Below are 18,750 nucleotides of genomic sequence, written 5' to 3' on the forward strand. Positions count from 1 at the left end.
CTCATACAAATGGCAAGACGATTGGAACGTATGTAATAAAGCGTACCTGTGCGAGTGGGTCTTCGCGCCCAAATCGCAAGCGATCTTTCATTCCCGAATCCACGCCGAGGAGAAGACCAGGACGATGAGCGCTGCCATGAAGAAGTACCGCGACCGACCAAGGAGCGGTGCTTCATGGACGCATGGTAGGGAGAAGATCAGCAAGAAGGCGCTGAAGGAGCAGCAGGCCAAGGAGGCCGAGCCGGTCCCTGTCGTCGAGCCTGCGGTCGTGAGCGACAACGAGGAAGACCACGAGGAAGAAGCGCTCTCGTACGATCGCATTGAGGTCCTTCAAGATGCGGGGATCAACGCCACGGATATTGCCAAGCTCAAGGAAGATGGCTTCGCGACCGTTGGCCAGCTCTTTCAAGTCTCCATGAAGCGATTACTCCAAGTCAAGGGCGTGAGCGAAGCCAAGGCAGAGAAGCTCATCCAAGCAGGACGCAAGGTACATGGTGTTCTCTTGATGCCGATGCACTCGTTTGAGTCTAGATCATTGGCGAACGAAGTGGGTTCATCTCGGCCAGTGCACTCCTCATCAACAACAAGCAGAAGTATTTCATCACGACGGGATCCAAGCGTACGACGACGATTGCTGCCATGAGCAAGATTACGACCGTGTGGTGTAGAGTTCGACATGCTTCTCGGCGGTGGGATCGAGACCATGTCTGTGACGGAGGTGCCGACGTTTCCCATTGACCTTACTTACTCAAAGTACCTGTAGGTCCACGGCGAATTCAGAACGGGGAAAACTCAGTTGTGCCACACGGTATCCAAAACACAGCGAGCGCGCGTGTCTTACGCTTAGCAATGCGGTAGCTCTGTGTGACGGCCCAGCTTCCGCGCTCCCAAGGGGGTGGCGCCGGAAAAGTGGCCATCGTGGACACTGAGGGATCCTTCCGTCCGGTATGCGAGCACGCGACTTTCCGGTGCGTCGTTCACTCATCCATTGACAGCAACGAGTGGCCGAGATTGCCAAGACGCGATACGACCTCGACCCCAAAGACGTTTTGGATAACATCATCGTCGCCCGGTAAAAGTCGGGATGAGTTTCGCTAAGTCACCTCACATTGCATTCAACAGAGCGCATAGCCACGACGCGCAGATGGACATGGTCACCAAGCTCGGCGTTCTTTTTGCGGTGCTGTTTGTGAAGTCGATGTAGTCGCCATCTCATGAAGTGTACATTCAACTAGGATCCTGATCGCGGTCCGTTCCGGCTCCTCATCGTCGACTCGATCACAGCCCTTTTCCGCACAGATTTCTCGGGGCGGTATACCTTTTGCCTTGATCAATCGACTTATGTGCTCACGTCCCTCAGCGGGGAATTGAGTGAGCGCCAGCAGCGCTTGAACGTGCACTTGCAGCGACTTGTGAAGCACGCAGAGGCACTTGAGACACACATGGTGCCAACGAGCTAATTGATGCATAGGAGTTCAACGTTGCCGTGCTCGTTGTCAACCAAGTCATGGCAGATCCGGGTGCCAACGCCATGTTTGGTCCTGTGATCAAGCCCGTCGGTGGGCACGTGATTTCCCATGCTTGCCACACCCGTGTCTTGGTAAGAGCAGCACCGCGAACCCCAAGGAAGTCAATTTGACCCGCTGCATATCCGATTAGATGAAGAAGGGTCGCGGTGACAATCGCATCTGGTACTGTTGCGGCTATCGCAGGTGCTGTCAACGAAGTGCTATCGATCGTGTGTAGCAAAGTTATCGACAGTCCGTGCATGCCCGAAGCCGAGTGCACGATTCAACTGACCGCTGGTGGCGTCAGCGACGCGGATGACTAGCAAAACGTTCTATCCGCTTTCGCATTAGAGTGTCGGCTTTTATAATGCACGCAATTGCGTACGCTGTCTTGCGCTCGTGCTGCTCGGTCGCTGTCATCATGTTGAAGACGCGCAACATAAAAATCGCCGCGCCCGAATTCCAACTCGGGAAGGGCGTCCTTGTCGTTCTCGAATAATCGGATACGGTATGCATTAAATATCTCCTCTCCTTCACAGGGCACATTTACTATTTTAGAGCATAGGCAATAAAATACATACAAATCACAAGGTAAGGACAAATCTGCACAAAATATAGGCTATCCTCCAAGAAAAATACGATGGAAATGTAATGATTTGTAGGTTAATTTTTTGGAAGACGGTCAATTTCTGAAAGCCACAGGCCGTCGACGTTCAAGATGGCCGCAAGATCCTTGCTCCGCATGAGCCTCTGGCAGCAGTCGCTCAATCGGCTGCCGCACACGTCGCAGAACACGCTCATGGTGTCCGAGCACCACCTCGGCGCAAGCCTCCGCAGCGGCGGCCTCCTCGGTCCGCGCCGCAACTTTTTCAGCTTCTCGCGCTCGGGCAACAACAAAAAGCTCCTGAAGCGCATGGAGCAGGACGCGAACGCGTACCCAGAGGATGCGCAGCGCCAGCTCAAGTTTTTGCAAGCGCTCAACAAAGACTACCCGTCGCTTGTGATCCGCCGCGTCGAGGAAGGCCGCTTTGTGCTCTCGCAGGAAGCGTACCGAGAGTACATCAAGGCGCTCGTGGCGACGAACCGCATCGACTCGATGGACACCAACATGCTCTTCTCGCGCATGCAAGCTGCTGCGCCGCTGAACCCGCTCGCCGCTCCTTCGAGCTTTGCCAGCCTCGGTGCTGTCTCGATGGCCTCGGACATGGCGTCGTCATCAGCCGTCGGCTCGACGGGCCTCTCCCCGATCAAGCCTATGTATGTCTCGATGGTCGATGGTGGGTTCAAGAAGAACATGTGGCGTACGGCCCGCGTTATCGCGCTTGGCTTTATGGCCATCTCGGCGATGACGGCGCTCATTGAAGAGAAGGGCCTTGGCGGTGTCGGCGTCAAGTCCAAGGTCACAGCCGCCATTGGTAGCGACAAAAAGTTTTCCGACGTCAAGGGCGTTGACGAAGCCAAGGAGGAACTGGAGGAAATCGTGCAGTACCTCAAGGTGGACTGCATCCCGTCCTATGATGCAGCCGCTCATGGTCATTATAGGACCCAGACAAATTCACGCGCTTGGGCGGCAACTTGCCAAAGGGCGTTCTCCTTATGGGCCCGCCCGGTACGGGCAAGACGCTCTTGGCCCGCGCGATTGCCGGCGAGGTATGCGACTTTCATTGAACTAAGTCATCCTGAGCCTCTCGTTTCCAGGCAGGCGTCCCGTTCTTCTACTCGTCGGGCGCCGAATTTGAGGAAATGTACGTCGGTGTCGGCGCCCGCCGCGTCCGCGACCTCTTCGACGCGGCCAAGAAGAAGGTATTTGCATGCCCATGGATCAATATGCACATATATAACCTGGGCTAGGGTCCATGCATTGTCTTTATCGACGAAATCGATGCGATCGGTGGTACACGCCATCTCAAGGAGCAGTCGGCGCTCAAGATGACGTTGAACCAGCTTCTCGTGGAGATGGACGGCTTCGACCAGAACAAAGGCATCATAGTAATTGGCGCGACCAACTTTCCCGAGTCGCTCGACAGCGCCTTGACGCGCCCGGGTCGCTTTGACCGGTAGGATTTTCCATGCAGGATTTTAGATACTCATGTCCACAATCACGTAGTCATGTGACGGTGCCGCTGCCCGACATTGCTGGTCGCCGCGACATTTTGGAGCTCTACACCAAGAAGATTCCGCTTGGGAACGACGTGGATCTCAACATCCTCGCGCGCGCGACGCCGGGCATGTCGGGCGCTGAGCTCTCCAACCTCGTGAACGAAGCGACACTCCGGTCGTCGTTCCTCAACAAGACGGTCGTGGATATGGCGGCTTTTGAGTTTGCAAAGGACAAGATCCTCATGGGCGCCGAGCGCAAGTCGGCGCTCATCTCGCCCGAGTCGGCGCGCCTCACCGCGTATCACGAAGGCGGCCACGCGCTCGTCGCGATGAAGACACCGGGTGCGCACCCGGTGTACAAGGCGACGATCATGCCCCGCGGCAATGCGCTCGGCATGGTATCGCAGCTGCCCGAAGACGACCAGACGAGTATCACGCGCAAGCAGCTTCTCGCGCGCCTTGATGTGTGCATGGGCGGTCGCGTTGCCGAGGAAATGGTCTTTGGGAAGGACGAAATCACGGGTGGCGCGTCTTCGGACATTCAGCAAGCGACGCGCTTGGCCCACCTCATGGTACCATTTTTGAAACTATAGCAGCCGGCACATGAGGCTTGTCGCTCTAGGTGACCAAGTATGGCATGAGCGACGAGGTTGGCATTGTCTTTCACGACCTCAAGGACAGCGACACGTCGCCAGCGACCCGTACGCTCATTGACCAAGAGGTACAGCGCTCATGTGATGGACAATGACATGTGACTTATGGGATATGCCAGGTCCGGAAGCTCTGCGACGCGTCGTACAAGCGCGCGACGATGATCCTCCAGCGCCACCGCACCGACTTGGAGACAATCGCCAAGGCGCTCCTCGAGTACGAGACGCTGTCAGGACCCGAGATCAAGCAGCTGCTCAAGGGCGAGAAGCTCGCCCGCGCGACGCCGCCGACGTCGCGTGTCCAGAAAGCCCCGTAGCCTGTCGTGTTTTTGAACTACCTAACCTACCCTTGCCTTGCACACCTATTGGTAGAAGAGCTTTGTCAGCGTACATTGGACAACTTGTACAAACATCTGTGTGGGTCATTGCCATTGGTCCAAAATCGCAACATTTCAACCAATTATGGGAGCCCAATGGGCGTTGCGAGCAGTTTCGTCAGAGCAGCAGCATCATCTTCCTCGATGGAAGGGTAGGGCGATGCGCCCCACGGTCTCATGGTCTCACAGCGCTGTGCAGGCAGTCGACGCCGATGATCGAGGCCAAGGCCGCAGGACAGACGTCGACGACCGTGGACACGAGCAGCGGCCACCTCAAGGTCCCAGGCGTCGTCGCGTACCCCGTCGCGGCCGTCGACCGCTACGGCTTCCTCGTCTCGGACAAGCATGCTACCTGCCATCTCTACATGTGCTTACATGGAATACAGGCGATTTGCGCCGAGCCCGACGGCCGCCAAGCGCAAGAACCTCGACGCGTCCTGGCTCGAGAACCACCGGACGCAAAAGTGGATCGCTATGACAGGCAAGTGCACGTACGACGAGTGGCAGTCGGTCAAGCTCCGCCACAGCGCCAAACTCAAGTCGCGCGTACGTTCTATTTAGAGATGCTGGCGTGCACTCGGAACTAGATTCGCAAGGGGATTCCCGAGGCGCTGCGGGGCCTCGCGTGGCCGCATCTCTCGGGCGCTAGCATGATGATGCAGAACCACCCGGGCATGTACCGCGACTTGCTAGCGACCGCGCATATCCCGTGCGAAGAGACTATCTCGCGCGACATTGGACGCACCTTTCCCAAGCACCACCTCTTCAAGGACGCGCAGTCGATCGGCCAAGGCGCGCTCATGAACATTCTTAAAGCCTACTCGGTATACGACCCAGACGTCGGCTACTGCCAGGTAAAAGATATGTACACCTCGTCGGGCTCATCTGGACACGGTGGAGTAGGGCATGGGCTTTATCTCGGCGCTCTTTCTGAGCTACATGCCGGAAGAGCACACGTTTTGGCAGCTCGTGGCTGTGCTCAACCAGAAAAAGTTTGGCCTTGCCGATATGTACCGGCCAGGAATGCCCCGCGTCGTCGAGATCATTGCGATCTTTGACGCGTGCATTCGGCTCTACTTGCCCAAGCTGGGAACCCACATGGACAACGAGGGGCTACACCCGACCATGTACGCGACGCAGTGGTTCGTCACGATCTTCGCCTACTCGTTCCCGTTTGAGTTTGTCACGCGCGTCTGGGACATCTTCCTCCACGAGGGCTGGAAGATTGTGTACCGCGTCGCGATTGCGCTCCTCAAGATCTCGGAGAGTACGTGTTTTGGCTGTCGCTCTTGTTGGATATCTTTTCTAGAGGCGCTTCTCGGCAAGAAGTTTGAGAAAATCATGGAGTTTTTCAAAGAGCTCCCGACTTCGGTGGATATATGTGCGGTTGCTGCCCGCGGGTCTCAAGGCTGTTGTGTAGGTCGACGTCAAGCAATTGCTCGACACGGCTTGGGACATTCCAATGACGACGGCGCAGCTCCAGCAGCTCCACGAAACGTACCAAGCGTCGCTCACACAAAACTAAATGCGTGGCTTGCATACAGCGCGCCTTGAAATATGTCGGCGCACGTGATGGGCCGTGCACTGCGCAGCGAGTTCTTTGAGACCCGAGTACTTGATGTCGTATCTCGCTCGATCGCTGCGTGCGGTCGTTGGAGTCGCAACGCACTCCGATGCAACGCTATTCTTTCTGGCTACTGCCACACAAAAGTACTGCTCCATGGTCGCATGAGATCTACTCGACAGCAAAGCAAAAACTGTTGCTTTGTGAAGGAACCGCCATACGTTGTGAACGCACTGCATGGCGCACAAGACATGCATATCAACAACTCCACTTACTGTTCGTCGCCGAAGTCAAGGTCCACTGGTACTGTCTTCCATCGAGCACACATTAGCGCATCTCACGTGTTGATGTGTGCGAGCACATGGCACTGGCTCGTACACGCCTTTCCAATCGACGGCAAAGACCCAGATGAAGGGTCTAGCTGACACTGGTACAAAAGGGAGGTTACGAGAAATGCACGCCGTTGAACCCCATCATCCAACACTACTATTTCGTTCGAGGCCAAGCCAGGTTTAGCGCCGCCAAACCAAGCGGCCCCCAGCCTCGACTACCTAGCACCAAGTCAACATCGCCGCTGTGACGACGACGCTGCACCAAGAACACCAAGAAGCTTTGGCCGCCTCGAATGCCAAGAGGAGCACTCGATCAAAGAGACGGCTCTGACCACCGAACTTGCAAAGCTCGTAGCACACCCCGCGGCAATCAACGCACCGCCAACGATAAAGATGGCGGTCGCCATGAGGGGAAGCAATGACGCCGCAGCGGTTGCTGCCGTGATTGGATCGAGAACCGACAGTTGAAACGTCAGTCGCTCGTCGTGCCACGATATCGTACGCACTCTAGCATTCGTATGGCAACCATCAGCGGCAGCATCGAGGGCTACCTCATCAAGCTCGACGACGAGTTTGGCGCGATCGTCTACTGCCTCCTCGAAGAAGGCAGCTTGGTCTACTACAGCGGGAAAGGCGGCGCACTCCTCGGCGAGCTCCAGCTCACCGGCAACAAGGTCAACGTCAACCTCATCCGTGACGCGTCCGACGCGGTGCCCAACCGGTTCATTGTTTCGAGCCGGAAGCGGCCCGAACCGCGAAAGGAACTCGACGAGACGTCGTTCCCGCCCGAGCGCGACGCCGACACGCGACTGCTGTTTGCCGCGTCGACGCCCGAGTGCCAAGAGAACTGGGCGACCGCGATTCTCAATTGGAACAAGCACTGCTGGGACGACGCGGAGACGGTCTTCAGCTACAAGGACGAGCTCGACGCGCTCCGACGGCTCGTGCAGCGTTACCACCTCAAGGAGAAGCCGCGAAAGCAGTCCGAGCCAGGTAGCGGACACGCCGTCCCGGTCTTTCCGATTGGATAGCGTTCGTTGTCGGTCGATCCATCAACAATCTATCTATTCAACGTCATATTCTTTCTTTGCTCGCGATTTGTCAAGGTAGGCTAGACACACACTGCGCTGGTCTTTCGACGGTGGGTCGGAATCGGCGGCGGGTACGATTGCGCGGGACACGCAGGCGGCGCGTACGACGGTGGCGGCGGCCGCGCCGAGAGCAGCCGGCTCTGCAGCTCCTTCAGTACATCGGGCATCAGGGTCGCTGTCGCTGGCGGTCCTTGTCCGTCTTTGGTGGCTTTGGCTTTGGCGGCATATGCGAGGCGCAGCTCGTCGACCAGTTGTTGCGCCTTGCCGACGAGCACCCACTGCGACTTGTCGTCGAGTGTGACGCTAAACGCGTCAGGCGGTCCATTGGGGAGTTCCTCAACGCGCTGGAGGTGACGCGCCGGGGCGTGCGCAATCAGCTTGTGCCGGTCGCGCGACACCGTTTGCGCAAGCACGATCGTGTCGGCACAGACCGCGAGGATCCCGAGTCGCCACGCGCGGTCGCGCTGCAGCCACACGCGGCGAACGTGTACCGCGGCACTCACGGTATCCAAAACGTCCTTTGGCGCGTCGAGGAGACCACGTAACATGACAGGCTCGTCGTCGCGCGCGGCCGCAGCGAACGAGAGGTGCTTCCACCACGCCGCCGTGAGCACGCTCGTGTCGGCCGCCAAGGCCATGCACTTGGTCGGCGTCACAAGCGCAATGCTGCGCTCGTCCGGCGAGAGCGCGACCTCGATATCATCGATGGCCAAGACGCGCCGCACGCGCAGCGGTCCGTGCGTGGCCATGTCCGAGTAGATGAGCATCTCGGCAAAGAGGTGGAAGAGGTACTCGCGCGGCCCCGAGCGCGAGTTGATGGTCGTCTTGCTCAGCTTGCCGTCGCGTAGCCACGTTTTCTGCGAGAGGTCGAGGCTCGGGAAGAGCGGCTGGAGCTTCGCGATCTTTTGCGCGTTCGCCCGCGCTTGCAGCGAGATATTGACCGACGACGCTGTCGCTTCCATGGCGACCTTGGCAGCCTCGATCTCTTGGTGCGACAGCTGCTTCTCGAGCTCGCGCAGTAAGAGCACGTACCGAGGCAGCCGCTGGATCGGAAGGATGAGCATGTTGGCGACGGGCTCCTTCTGCGACGCTTCAAACGCAGCGAGTACGGCCGCCACGGCACTGTGCTTGCGCAGACCAGCGAGCGCACAGGTCACGTCGTCGTATATGCCAGCGTACGCCGTGTGCACGGGTCGGAGCACCTTGGCAAAGAGTGCGACGAGGCGGCCGAGCGAGGCGACGTCGACGACCGGCGCTGATACGCCACGCAGTTCGTCTAACGTTGCAGTTTGCATCCATCTTCAACGACATGAATATGCCATGTACGTACCGAGGAAGATGACATGCAGATCGCGTAGCTGGCCGAGGAGACCGTGGGCACTGAGGCATGTGAGCACGTCGTTGCCGCGTCGTGCTTCCAGCGGCACGGCGCGCTCGAGCGGCACGGCGAGCGCGTCGATGAGGGGGCTCAAGTGCGCTACGCCAGGCGCCGTCAATCACTTATCGAGGTGGCGGAGGATCACTGAGGTACGACGCTTCGGACGCGACGAGCTCGTCCACGACTCGTGACTGCATCTTCTCGCGACTCTTGAAATAGACAGGCGACACGGAAATATATTGGCATCGAATATGATTACGCAAGCTTTTGGTTGTGCGAGACGACAAAGTGTCCGTTCTTGATGACGTGCTGGATCGGCGGGTCGGCCATCTCGTAGATGATGTGCTCCCACTGCGGCGCGTCGAGGACGATGAGGTCGCCAACCTTGCCGACTTCGATCGAGCCATGCGTCGTCGCGCGGTTGGCCGAGCCCGCGGCGTTGATTGTCGCGCCGACAAGCGCCTCCTTCATCGTCATCTTCATGAGGCAGCACGCCATGTGCATCGTGAGCGGCATCGAGAGACAGTGGGCGTTCGGGTTGTAGTCCGAGCCGAGCGCGACGGGCACGCCGTGCGCAATGAGTTCGCGCGCCGGCGGGCTCTGGAGCTTGAGGATGTACATGGTCGTCGGGAGGAGGACGGCGTACGTCGACGCTTGCTTCATGGCTTGGATGTTGGCCGTATCGAGCATCTCGAGGTGCGACGCCGCGTGGGCCTGCACGCACATGCAGAGCTTCCCAGAGTCCATCGGGTTGAGCTCGTCGCCATGAAAGTTGATCTTCATGCCGGCTGCAGCGCCCGCCTCGAGGATCGTCTTGGTGTCGTCGTACTCGAAGACCCCCTTCTCGCAAAACACATCGCTACACATTGCACATGAGGCAGCTGTTTGGAGAAGGAGGGTACAAGTACATGAACTCGGGGTTGACGAGACCGGCCTTCTTGGCCTCGATGATGGCCGGGATCTGCTTGCGGACAATGTCTTCGGTCGCCTCGGCCGCCGACATGCCTTCGGGCACCGAGTGGCCACCGAGGTATGTTGCAACAAGGTCGATCGTGTGCGCCTGCGACGCCTTGTGCAGCACCTTGAGCATCTTGATCTCGGTCTCGGTCTCGAGACCGTACCCGCTCTTGGCCTCGGCGAGCGTCGTGCCGCACTTGAGCATGCGGTCGAGACGCTTCATCAAAAGATCACTGAGCTCGTCCTCGGACGACGCCTTGGTGCAGCGGACCGTGCGACCAATGCCGCCGCCCATCGCATGGACTTCCATGTACGTCGCGCCCGCGAGCTTCATGGCAAACTCATCGACGCGGCTGCCGCTCCAGACGGGGTGCGTGTGGCCATCGACCAAGCCGGGCAAGACGCAGAGGCCCGTTGCATCAAAGTCCTTGGCGAACGTCACCGGCTGCGACTGCGCCGCGACCCACGCGTCGACCGACGCTGTCGTGCCCACAGCCGCGATGCGGCCTTCGTTGTCGACGACGACAGCGCCATCTTCAATGATGGCGACGTCGTCCTGCGCAGGGCCGACCTTGGCCGTCTCGCCGTTGGCGCAGACTTGGACGAGCTGGCGCGCGTTGCGGATGCGGAGGCGGAACGAGCTCATGCTAAAATCCAAAATGAGATCTCCGTGGCTGGCCGCGCTCTATCCGGACACCGGATACCCTCCAATCGAACGCCATGAAATCTAGTTCAACGTCGCTCGCATCTGCGACACGCATGCGCCTCACCGCCAGCGCCTCCGAGCTGCGCCGAGCGCGCCCGCCACGCTGCAGCTTTGCGCCGCAGCCGCCATGGAGTGAGACCAGAGGCGGAATGCGATGCCATCGTAGGCCCACGGCGCCGAGCACGACCATCTTGACGGCGGATGGCACATCCGTAGCCGGTCTCGCGATCGGCTGCCGAGGCGTGCGCCTCACCACACCCAGCTGCACCAATCGTCGGCGCACTGAAGGCTGGCGCCGTCGCCACCTCTCTGCAGAGCCTTAGCGGGGTGGTCAGGCGACGTATACTTATATACGCATGGTCGATGGATTGTTTGTTGTCCAGGAGATACATTGTAGAGCTCTAGGCTTTGCCGAGCTTGGACTTGATTTCGCTGCGGAGCTTCTCGCAGCGCTGGGCGACTTCGTCTCGGTCCTTCTTAACGCGCTCGAGGTCCATGGCGGCTTCACTGTACTGCCGCTGGAGACTCTGAATCTCGGCTGGCGAATGTCCCTCCGCCTGCGCTTCGTGCAGCGCGTCTTCGAGGAGCTCCACCGAGTCGCTGGTTTCTACAAAAGTCGTGAGCATCCAGCGGCCTTACTGAATAAGAGACCAGTAAAGCGCTTGAGGGTCTCCATGTACGACTTCTCTGCAATGTCCAGACACTCCTATACGCAGCATGAGCAGACGTGTTTCGAGTCGTAAAGCACCTGGAGCGACTGCACTTGCTGCTCCGAGTTGGCCATGAAGAGCACCCGGCTCGACCCGAGTTTCTTGAGGCGGGGCGACGAGCCTCGCTTGGGAAGCACACTTGACGCCTCGGACGACATGGTGTCGACGCTGTCGTCGTCGATGCGCGCCAGAAACGACTGCATCTCGCTCAGCCGCTGATGTATGCGCTCGGACTGAAAATGCAGCGGCTTCAACTCCAATGGTGGCATCGCAGCAGGCGCTTCGGCGACAGCAGGGTGGACTTGGTCGCTCTTGGCAAAGAAATCCTACGACCAACGTCCATTGGAGCAGCAACATTGGACGCTTGACGCACCTGGTAGCAGCGTCCGAGGAGCCGATAAAAGACTGTCACGAACGCCGGCGCCGTGTCGTCGTCAAACGAGCTCGAGTGCGCCTAATGCAATCATCGTTCCACGTCGCTTACGATCGGCCAGCGCACCTGCAGGTGGGCGAGCGTGTGCACGAGCAAAATCGCGAGTTCGGCTGCGCTCTCGAGGTGCGACTGCCGTAAATACAGCGTTCTCGTCGAAAGATCCCAGTAGATCGAGTGCTCAAACACGCCTTTGGTCGGGTTGAGTGGCAACGACGTCGCGGCGACGATGTGGATGTTTGCCTCAAGCGACGTGGCGAGCGCCCGGCCAAAGTCCAAGCGGAGCTTTTGACGGGGCGGCAACGCAGCATCCTCCAGCGCCTGCAACGGCCCCGCCGGCGTACGCACATCTTGCTCGATACCCGGGTAGGCTTGCAACACAGCGGCTTTCGTGTCGACGACCAATGGTTTCGGTATGTCGACGACCGGGGCCACCACTGGCTTGGTGGTGCCAATGAGCTGGATCAAGCGCTCGATGCTGTCGAGCTTTTCGGCAATCACGGCGACAGGGTCCGGACCCTCCGATTTCACCACCGCCCGTGGCGTCACGTCGTCGTCTCGCACTGGCTCTTGGAGAACGACGGCGGCTGCTAATTGCCGACGCTCTTGCGTCTCGCGGGGTGTCGCTGGCCCGTCGAAGCTGCCGAGCCGACTCATTGTTCGGGCCTTTCCGATCGCATTCTGCAACCGGTCGCGGCCAAACCCCACCAGCGGAGCAGTCGTCGTCTCGGCGGCCGCGGGTGGTGGCGCCTCGTGCTTGGCGCGTGCGATCTCGTCGGTGAGCGCCAGCATCGTCTGCGCATGCACCACGTCAATGCGCCGCTTGGTATCGTCGTCGAGGCGCTTGAGCTTGCGCTTGCAGACACGTTCGCACCGTTCCTTCTTCTTTTGCGCCCGCGCTTTCAGCATGGTGGCAAGCGACGCAAACTGCTTGTGCCACTCCGACTCGAGTGTTTTGAGCATCAACGCTTGGCGCGGTCCGTTGGATTTGGCGAGAAGAGCTTGTTTCTGGACGTCCGCAGCCGCGCGCTCTTGCTCGAGCTGCGCCGCTGTTTGCGCGTCGATCGTCGCCCACTCGGTTGCAAGCGTATCCCGTACCAGCTGCATGGCCGCGTTGCTTTCGTGCAGAATGTCATCGATGCGCTTTTGCTTTTCGAGCTCGAGATGCGCGCGCAACGCGGCGTGCTCATCTTCTCGAATCAAAGAGCTCACGATGGTGGTGGTTGCGGCTGGGGTTGTTGTGGCTATTGGTGCAGATACGGGGTCGGGCAAACACGACGCTGCAAAGCGCTCGACTAGCCCGTTGACGTCGGCCACTTGGCGCGACCGGAGCACTTCTTGCTCGTGGGACTGCGCGGCCTCCATGTCGCTCGTACCATGGGCTTCCATCTCTTGCTGTCGCACACGGAACGTCGCGTCGAGTTCGTCAAGCTGCGTGTCCTTGGCCGCTGCGTCCACGTTGCTTAGCGTTGAAAGCAGCGCTTCTTTGGCAGCGTTCTTTTCGAGCATGAGCGCTTGGAGACCGTCGCGAAGGACGGCCGCGCGGTTGCGGTACTGCCGCGCAAAGAGCAGCGACTGCTCGCGCTTGTGCCGCTTCTCGACCACGCGCTGGACAAGCGGGCGGAGCTGCGACACGACGATTTGGTTTTGCGCCAAGAGCTTGTGGATCATGGCGACTTCACGGTCGATTTCGAGCTTCACAGCGAGGGTTTCTTGCTGCTCTTTCTGGGCGTCGCGCTCCATTTGCTGCTTGGCGAGGAGATCGTCCGTCTTCTTGCGTTTCTTCTCTTCGAGGCGGCGCATGAGATCCTTCTTCTTCTGGCTCGACTCGAGCTTGAGACTGTCGGTGAGCGCGCGTTCCTTTTCGTGGAATTCGTTTTGGACGCGATCGAGCTCGGCTTTGACTTGGATCTGCGCCTGCGACTCGGTGAGCTGCGACTGCAATTTGGTCCGCGTCGAGTCGAGTGCTTCCTGCATCTTTTCTTGCAGCTGCTTTTGCGCGACCTCGAGCTCCCGGTGGGCGTCGTCTTCGAGCCGCTTCTTCTCCAAAGCTTGCTTGGCAAGGAGCTCGGTCCGCGCGGCCGCCATCGACAAGTCTTCGTCGGACACGGCGTTGGCAAGCGCGGTTGCCTGAGCTAAAGCAGCGGCGCCGTCGAGTCGACTTTGCACTTGCTGCGCTTCGGCGGCCTGGGCCGCGACGAGCCGCCGCGTCTCCTCTTCCTTCTTGGCTTGGAGCTCGAGTGCCTTTCGCTGCTTCTTGGCCGCCATACGCATCTCGAGCTTGCTCTTTTGCGTCGTTGCCTCCACGTGGTGGGCTTGCGCGAGTTGCGTCATTTGCGCTTGAAAGTCGGCCGAGACACGGTCCAGCTCGGCGGCCCGGAACGCGTCCATGGCTGCGGTCGCGGCCGCCGCTTCGATTGCGGCTTGCGCTAGCTTTTCCGTCGCTGCTTTCTCCGCATTGGCCTGGCGCTGCCGTTCTTCGTGCAGCGCCGCTTCGGCTTGGGCCGCGAGGTCCGTGGCCAGCTTGGCCTTCTCGAGACGCTCTTCTTCATCGAGCGCCGCGCGGGCCTTGGCGACACTGCCGGCTTCGGCGACGTGGCTTAACTCCTTCTCTTTGGCGAGGCGACGTTGCGCGATGCGGTCCTTTAGCTTTTGCTCTTGTCGCGCCTGCTCCGAGTCGAGGGTGGCCTGCAGCTGCTGCATCTCGGTCTCATGCTCGGTCTTGAGTCGGACATACTCGGACTCGGCGAGCTGCTTCTCTTCGGCGGCGCGATGGGCCTGGAGCTCGGCGGTGGCTGCCGCTTGGCGCTGCAAGGCTGCAATCTCGTCGTTGACCTTGCGCTTGGCTGCCGCAAGAGCTGCGGCCTCGTCAGCGGCGAGCTTGGCGCGAAGCGCGTCGACTTGAGCGCGTTCGTCCTCATCGATGGCCTTGTCTTGCGTCTTGTCTAGGCTCTTGGCCTGGCGCCGTGCGGCGATGCGCTCTTTCAGAGCTAGCTCTTGCTTGGCCCGGTCAGCGCTCAATGACTCTTGGAGGGCGCCCATTTCACGCGCGTGGTCGCGCTTGACTTGTTCGATCATGTCTTCGACTTGCTTTTGGGACGCTGCCTTTGCACTGGCGGCGGCTGCCGCAGCGGCCCGCGCCTGTATCTCGGCGTCCACTCGCTTGGCCGCCATCTCAGCCTCAATCTTGGCCAATTCTGCGTCCAGCTGTGCTTGGTCGAGCTGATCTTGGTTGCTCGCGACCGACGCTTGGTCGCGCGCCTGTCGCTTCTTCTCCATGCGCTCGCGCAGCCGTGCCTTCTTGAGCGCCTCCTCTTCGTCCAGGAGACGTTGGCGTTCCAGAGCATGCTTGGCATGCTCGGCATTGATCTACAGTGCCCATGAGGATCATGTATCGTCGAAAAGATTGCTTTCTGTACCGCTTGGATGTCGGCTTCGTGGTCTTCAAATGCTGGCTTTGGAAACGGCGGCGGCGACCACGCGGCGGCACGCTTTGCATCGACAGCCGTCTCGATCGCTACCACCTCTCGGTCCTCCTCGTCTTCAAGCTGCCGCAACAGCACATCTTGGTTGGCGCTGCTTAACGCGAGGACCTTCTCCCGCTTCTTGGCGAGCCGCTGCGTCAGCCGGTCCTTTAAGCGGGCTTCTTCAGCCCGCAACGCTTGATCTCGCGCTTTGCTCGTCTCGTCGTGCTCCATGCGAAGCTACCACAGACGGCTCGAGTACGATCAAGCGTGGACGACATACCTGTCGAATGCGAGCTTCGTCTTCGTCAGTCGCAATCTTGGCTTTCGCTTTCTCGAGCAGCGTCGCTCGCTCGGCGTCTGCCCGCTTGTGGGCCAAATCGGCCTCAAGCTGCGCTTGGAGCTCCGCCGCCTCTGCTTCCGAGATCGAGTCATGCCGCTTGCGCATCGCGAGACGGTCCTGGAGCCGTCCCCGGAGTCGTGTGGCTTCGTCTTCGAGCTGTTGGTTGCGCTCTGCCTTGCGCTTGGCGTGCTCCGCGTGCAGCTACTTGCGCGTTAACATGCATGTCCTCGTCTAGAAACTCGATTACCGCGTCGATCTCCGAGTCGTAATTCAGTGGCGGCAGAACAGCCTGGACGATCGCAGCGGTTGTCGAGGCCACGACGCGCTTGGCATCGACCACCGCTTCGATCTGCTCGACTTCCTTGCGCTCCTGTGCGTCGAGCTGCATCGTGATTGCATCCTTCTCTTCCTGTGGCTTGGAGCTCGCAGCGTTTAGCGCTCGCTTGGCCGCCAGACGCGCGCGAAGCATGTCCTTTCGCCGCTTCTCTTCGTCGTTCAGCTCACTCTGACGCGTTTTGGCTCGGGCGGCGTGCTCGTCTTGAATCTACCGGCTCTGCCATGAGCACACAAGATGAAGATTCGAAACGAGTTGCCTTTTGGATGAGCGCTTCGTCGTCGGAGGTGAGAGTGCCGAGACGCGCCTTCTCGGCCAGCATTTGCGCCTCGAGCTGCTCGACGCGAACTCGAAGCTGTTTCTCCAAGGCGTCCCGAAGCAACGCCTCATCGGCTGCCAAGTCCTTTTCGGCTTGCTGCTTTTCGAGGAGCGACGCCGTGCTCTTCTCGTTTTGCTGCCGCCGGTGGGCGAGCCGGTCGTTAAGCCGCCCACGAAGACGCTTGGCCTCGTCTGCGAGCTCGTCCTGGCGCGCACGCCAGCGCGCGTCGTGGTCCGCCACGAGCTATGGATGCCGATCGAACATCACATTTTATACCAACTGTCGAGTACCTTGGCGATGGTCTCGTCGTCGAGGTTGCCCGCCGACAAGGCATCGAGCTGCTGCTGTTGCTCGAGCAGCGCAGCATCAATTGCATGTTCCTTGACGTCCATGGCATGCTCAATGTCGAGCGTTGCCGTCTTTTCTTCCTGAACAATGTCTTGGAGGGCTTGCGCCTTGGCTTGCACGGATGGCCACGTTTTGGCCGCGAGAGCATCGCGCTTGGCCTGCAGTCGGTCCTGCAAGCTGGCTTTGAGCCGCTTCTCTTCGTCCAAGAGAGCATTCTTTAGGTCCTTGCTCTTGGAAGCATGCTCCCGGCGCAACTACGAGACAAGCATGGGTACGTTGAAAGCGATGGCGTTGCTATGTACGCGCTCGATCGCGGCGTCGTCGTCCGACGTGAGATCGTTCGCTGCCTGTTTCTCGGCTAAGCGCCGGAGCTCGAGCAAATCGCGCTGAAGCTCCATCTGGCGGTCAATCTGGGCTTCGAGGACGGCGGCTTCATCGGCGGTCGTGGGTCGTATCGCTAACGACGCGGATGTTGTGTTGCGCGCACGCTTCTTGGCCAGGCGCTCTTGGAGACGTGCGCGCAGTTGGTCTTCTTCGCTCTGAAGGCGACGCATGCGATCTTTCCATGCTTGATCGTGGGCGTCCAACACCTACAAATGATGGGTAGGCTCGGACATGGGAATAGAAAGGAGGCTACCTGGTTGGCGAGGCTGCTATAGTCAAGAAGACTCTTAGGCTCACGGGTGGCATCGACGATGGTCAAAAGCTGGCGCTGCAGCGCCATGTCGTTGGCCGAAATAGTGTTTCGTTCGGCTTGAATCGCGCTCGTGACGGCGTCAGCCATCTCGTCACCCGGTGGAATCTCAGCCTCGAGAGCGTCGAGCGTGGCAAGTTGCGCGCGCGTGGACGCCGCCAGCGACGCCTTGACCTACATACCATTCAACTACATCGTCTAAAAGAAGGAAGCGTACAGAGTCCAACGAAGCTGCGTCGGCGGGTGTTAGCTGACCGAGTTGCGCCTTCTCGAGCATGGCCGCCAAAGCGATCGAGTGGTCTTGCGCGCTGCATGCGTTCTCGACGGCTGTCGTCACCAGTGCGTTCAGCGTAGGGTGGACCCGCTTCTTCAAACGGGCCGCCAAGCTCGCCTTGGCCATCGCATGATCGTCGCGCAACTGACGCTGCCGGTCCGCCCACTTGGCTTCGTGCTCGCGAAGAAGCTATCGACGTGGATTGTTCATGGCGGGTACTAGCGAGGAAGGACGTGGTACCTTCTCGATGAGCTCGTGGTCGTCGGGTGCAAGCTGACCGAGCTTGGCCTTTGTAACCAGCAAGTCTCTGTCGAGCGCCTCTTTTCGAATGGCAAGCGCGAGATCGATTGCACGAGTGTCTTGCTCGGTACCGACCAGAGCCACCGCCTCGGCGGCCTCGCGCTCAGCAGCGGGCAGTGCCTCGTTTCGCTTGCGCTGTCGCTGAAGACGCTCGGCGAGGTGGTCTCGACGCAACTGCGCCTCGTCGCCGAGCTCTTGCTGCTTGCGCGCCCACTCGCGCATGTACGCTGCTTGCAGCTAGTGGGAGGTGGGTACAGACGATGTACAAAGGCTTCGTACCGCCGCAATCGTGTCCTCGTGGTCGGCTGGCGCACACTCACTGCTTGCTTGCAAAATGCCAATTTGGTGCTTTTCTTGAACAGCTTGGTGGATGATAGCGGTGCGCTCGGCTTCCATTTGCGCTTGCAAGCACTCGCGGGCCACCCTGTCGTCGAGCATCTCGGACAAGTTGTCTTCGAGAAGGTCGATGTCACGAAGGCGGTCTTGCCACTTGGCGTCGTGTGTCTCGACCAGCTACGCAACCAAGAGCGTAAATGATGGATGTGAAACATCCCATTGACAACGTACTACGTCCACAGCGTCCTTCTCACCAGCCGTGAGCACGCCAAGCTGTGCCTTCTCGACGAGCGACGCGACAGCGATGGCTTCTTCGTTTCGCGCCAGCGCGTCCTCAAACTGCTTCTGCACCGCTGTTGCCAGCGGTTTGCTCTGGCGCTTGGCCAATCGATCGGCCAGTTTGGCTCGGGCCAACGCTTTGTCGTCGTCGAGCACTCGTTGGCGGTCGGCCCACTTCTTCTCATGGTCGCGAAGCAGCTACGTAGAGCAAGACGCGTTACCACATGCTCTCGGCCCGGCGCAAGTACCTCGTCGA

At 59.6% G+C, this 18,750-nt stretch overlaps 7 protein-coding genes across 7 annotated transcripts; 4 read left to right on the forward strand and 3 right to left on the reverse strand.

Annotated features, from left to right (window-relative positions):
* Window positions 1-105: 105 nt before the first annotated feature.
* On the forward strand, window positions 106-1,838 carry SPRG_07338 (hypothetical protein). Its single transcript, XM_012346128.1, has 13 exons — window positions 106-144; window positions 190-487; window positions 532-619; window positions 669-718; window positions 764-808; window positions 859-945; window positions 996-1,072; window positions 1,123-1,180; window positions 1,236-1,312; window positions 1,361-1,445; window positions 1,472-1,600; window positions 1,660-1,691; window positions 1,747-1,838. The coding sequence occupies exons 1-13, from the start codon at window positions 125-127 to the stop codon at window positions 1,829-1,831; spliced, it is 1,131 nt and encodes a 376-aa protein (XP_012201518.1). The 5' UTR covers window positions 106-124; the 3' UTR covers window positions 1,832-1,838.
* Window positions 1,839-2,175: 337 nt separating this feature from the next.
* On the forward strand, window positions 2,176-4,575 carry SPRG_07339 (hypothetical protein; the record flags this gene model as incomplete). The annotated part of the gene is made up of 7 exons (XM_012346129.1): window positions 2,176-3,003; window positions 3,051-3,158; window positions 3,207-3,311; window positions 3,360-3,565; window positions 3,616-4,180; window positions 4,231-4,329; window positions 4,381-4,575. Exons 1-7 carry the CDS (start codon window positions 2,227-2,229, stop codon window positions 4,573-4,575), a joined length of 2,055 nt encoding a protein of 684 aa, XP_012201519.1. The 5' UTR covers window positions 2,176-2,226.
* A 272-nt stretch (window positions 4,576-4,847) lies between these two features.
* On the forward strand, window positions 4,848-6,160 carry SPRG_07340 (hypothetical protein; the record flags this gene model as incomplete). The annotated part of the gene is made up of 6 exons (XM_012346130.1): window positions 4,848-5,002; window positions 5,037-5,181; window positions 5,223-5,489; window positions 5,539-5,902; window positions 5,945-6,006; window positions 6,056-6,160. The coding sequence occupies 6 exons, from the start codon at window positions 4,848-4,850 to the stop codon at window positions 6,158-6,160; spliced, it is 1,098 nt and encodes a 365-aa protein (XP_012201520.1).
* An 886-nt stretch (window positions 6,161-7,046) lies between these two features.
* Window positions 7,047-7,608, forward strand: SPRG_07341 (hypothetical protein). The gene has a single exon (XM_012346131.1). It carries the CDS (start codon window positions 7,050-7,052, stop codon window positions 7,560-7,562), a length of 513 nt encoding a protein of 170 aa, XP_012201521.1. The 5' UTR covers window positions 7,047-7,049; the 3' UTR covers window positions 7,563-7,608.
* A 34-nt stretch (window positions 7,609-7,642) lies between these two features.
* SPRG_20365 (hypothetical protein) lies at window positions 7,643-9,217 on the reverse strand (the record flags this gene model as incomplete). The annotated part of the gene is made up of 3 exons (XM_012346209.1): window positions 9,146-9,217; window positions 8,953-9,099; window positions 7,643-8,898 (listed from the first exon to the last, which is right to left on the reverse strand). Exons 1-3 carry the CDS (start codon window positions 9,195-9,197, stop codon window positions 7,643-7,645), a joined length of 1,455 nt encoding a protein of 484 aa, XP_012201599.1. The 5' UTR covers window positions 9,198-9,217.
* On the reverse strand, window positions 9,204-10,613 carry SPRG_20366 (imidazolonepropionase). Its single transcript, XM_012346210.1, has 2 exons — window positions 9,909-10,613; window positions 9,204-9,859 (listed from the first exon to the last, which is right to left on the reverse strand). The coding sequence occupies exons 1-2, from the start codon at window positions 10,601-10,603 to the stop codon at window positions 9,256-9,258; spliced, it is 1,299 nt and encodes a 432-aa protein (XP_012201600.1). The 5' UTR covers window positions 10,604-10,613; the 3' UTR covers window positions 9,204-9,255.
* Window positions 10,614-11,064: 451 nt separating this feature from the next.
* Window positions 11,065-18,692, reverse strand: SPRG_20368 (hypothetical protein; the record flags this gene model as incomplete). The annotated part of the gene is made up of 16 exons (XM_012346211.1): window positions 11,065-11,270; window positions 11,315-11,369; window positions 11,412-11,699; window positions 11,747-11,827; window positions 11,873-15,172; window positions 15,223-15,507; window positions 15,551-15,811; window positions 15,858-16,147; window positions 16,197-16,506; window positions 16,554-16,865; window positions 16,914-17,201; window positions 17,249-17,479; window positions 17,523-17,768; window positions 17,820-18,116; window positions 18,159-18,392; window positions 18,450-18,692. 16 exons carry the CDS (start codon window positions 18,690-18,692, stop codon window positions 11,065-11,067), a joined length of 6,927 nt encoding a protein of 2,308 aa, XP_012201601.1.
* Window positions 18,693-18,750: the final 58 nt, after the last annotated feature.

The sequence above is a fragment of the Saprolegnia parasitica genome (assembly GCF_000151545.1).
Source record: "Saprolegnia parasitica CBS 223.65 unplaced genomic scaffold supercont2.27, whole genome shotgun sequence".
Taxonomy (NCBI): domain Eukaryota; phylum Oomycota; class Saprolegniomycetes; order Saprolegniales; family Saprolegniaceae; genus Saprolegnia; species Saprolegnia parasitica.

Bases quoted from the DNA above. Each gene is read 5' to 3' on its own strand.
- SPRG_07338 (XM_012346128.1), top strand. From the start codon at position 125: ATGAGCGCTGCCATGAAGAA. The intron at 1,313-1,360 runs GTATACCTTTTG...CACGTCCCTCAG, and splicing joins CGCACAGATTTCTCGGGGCG to CGGGGAATTGAGTGAGCGCC. The intron at 1,601-1,659 runs GTAAGAGCAGCA...ATATCCGATTAG, and splicing joins CTTGCCACACCCGTGTCTTG to ATGAAGAAGGGTCGCGGTGA.
- SPRG_20366 (XM_012346210.1), bottom strand. From the start codon at position 10,603: ATGAGCTCGTTCCGCCTCCGCATCCGCAACGCGCGCCAGCTCGTCCAA. The intron at 9,860-9,908 runs GTACTTGTACCC...TGCAATGTGTAG, and splicing joins CTCGTCAACCCCGAGTTCAT to CGATGTGTTTTGCGAGAAGG.
- SPRG_07341 (XM_012346131.1), top strand. From the start codon at position 7,050: ATGGCAACCATCAGCGGCAGCATCGAGGGCTACCTCATCAAGCTCGAC.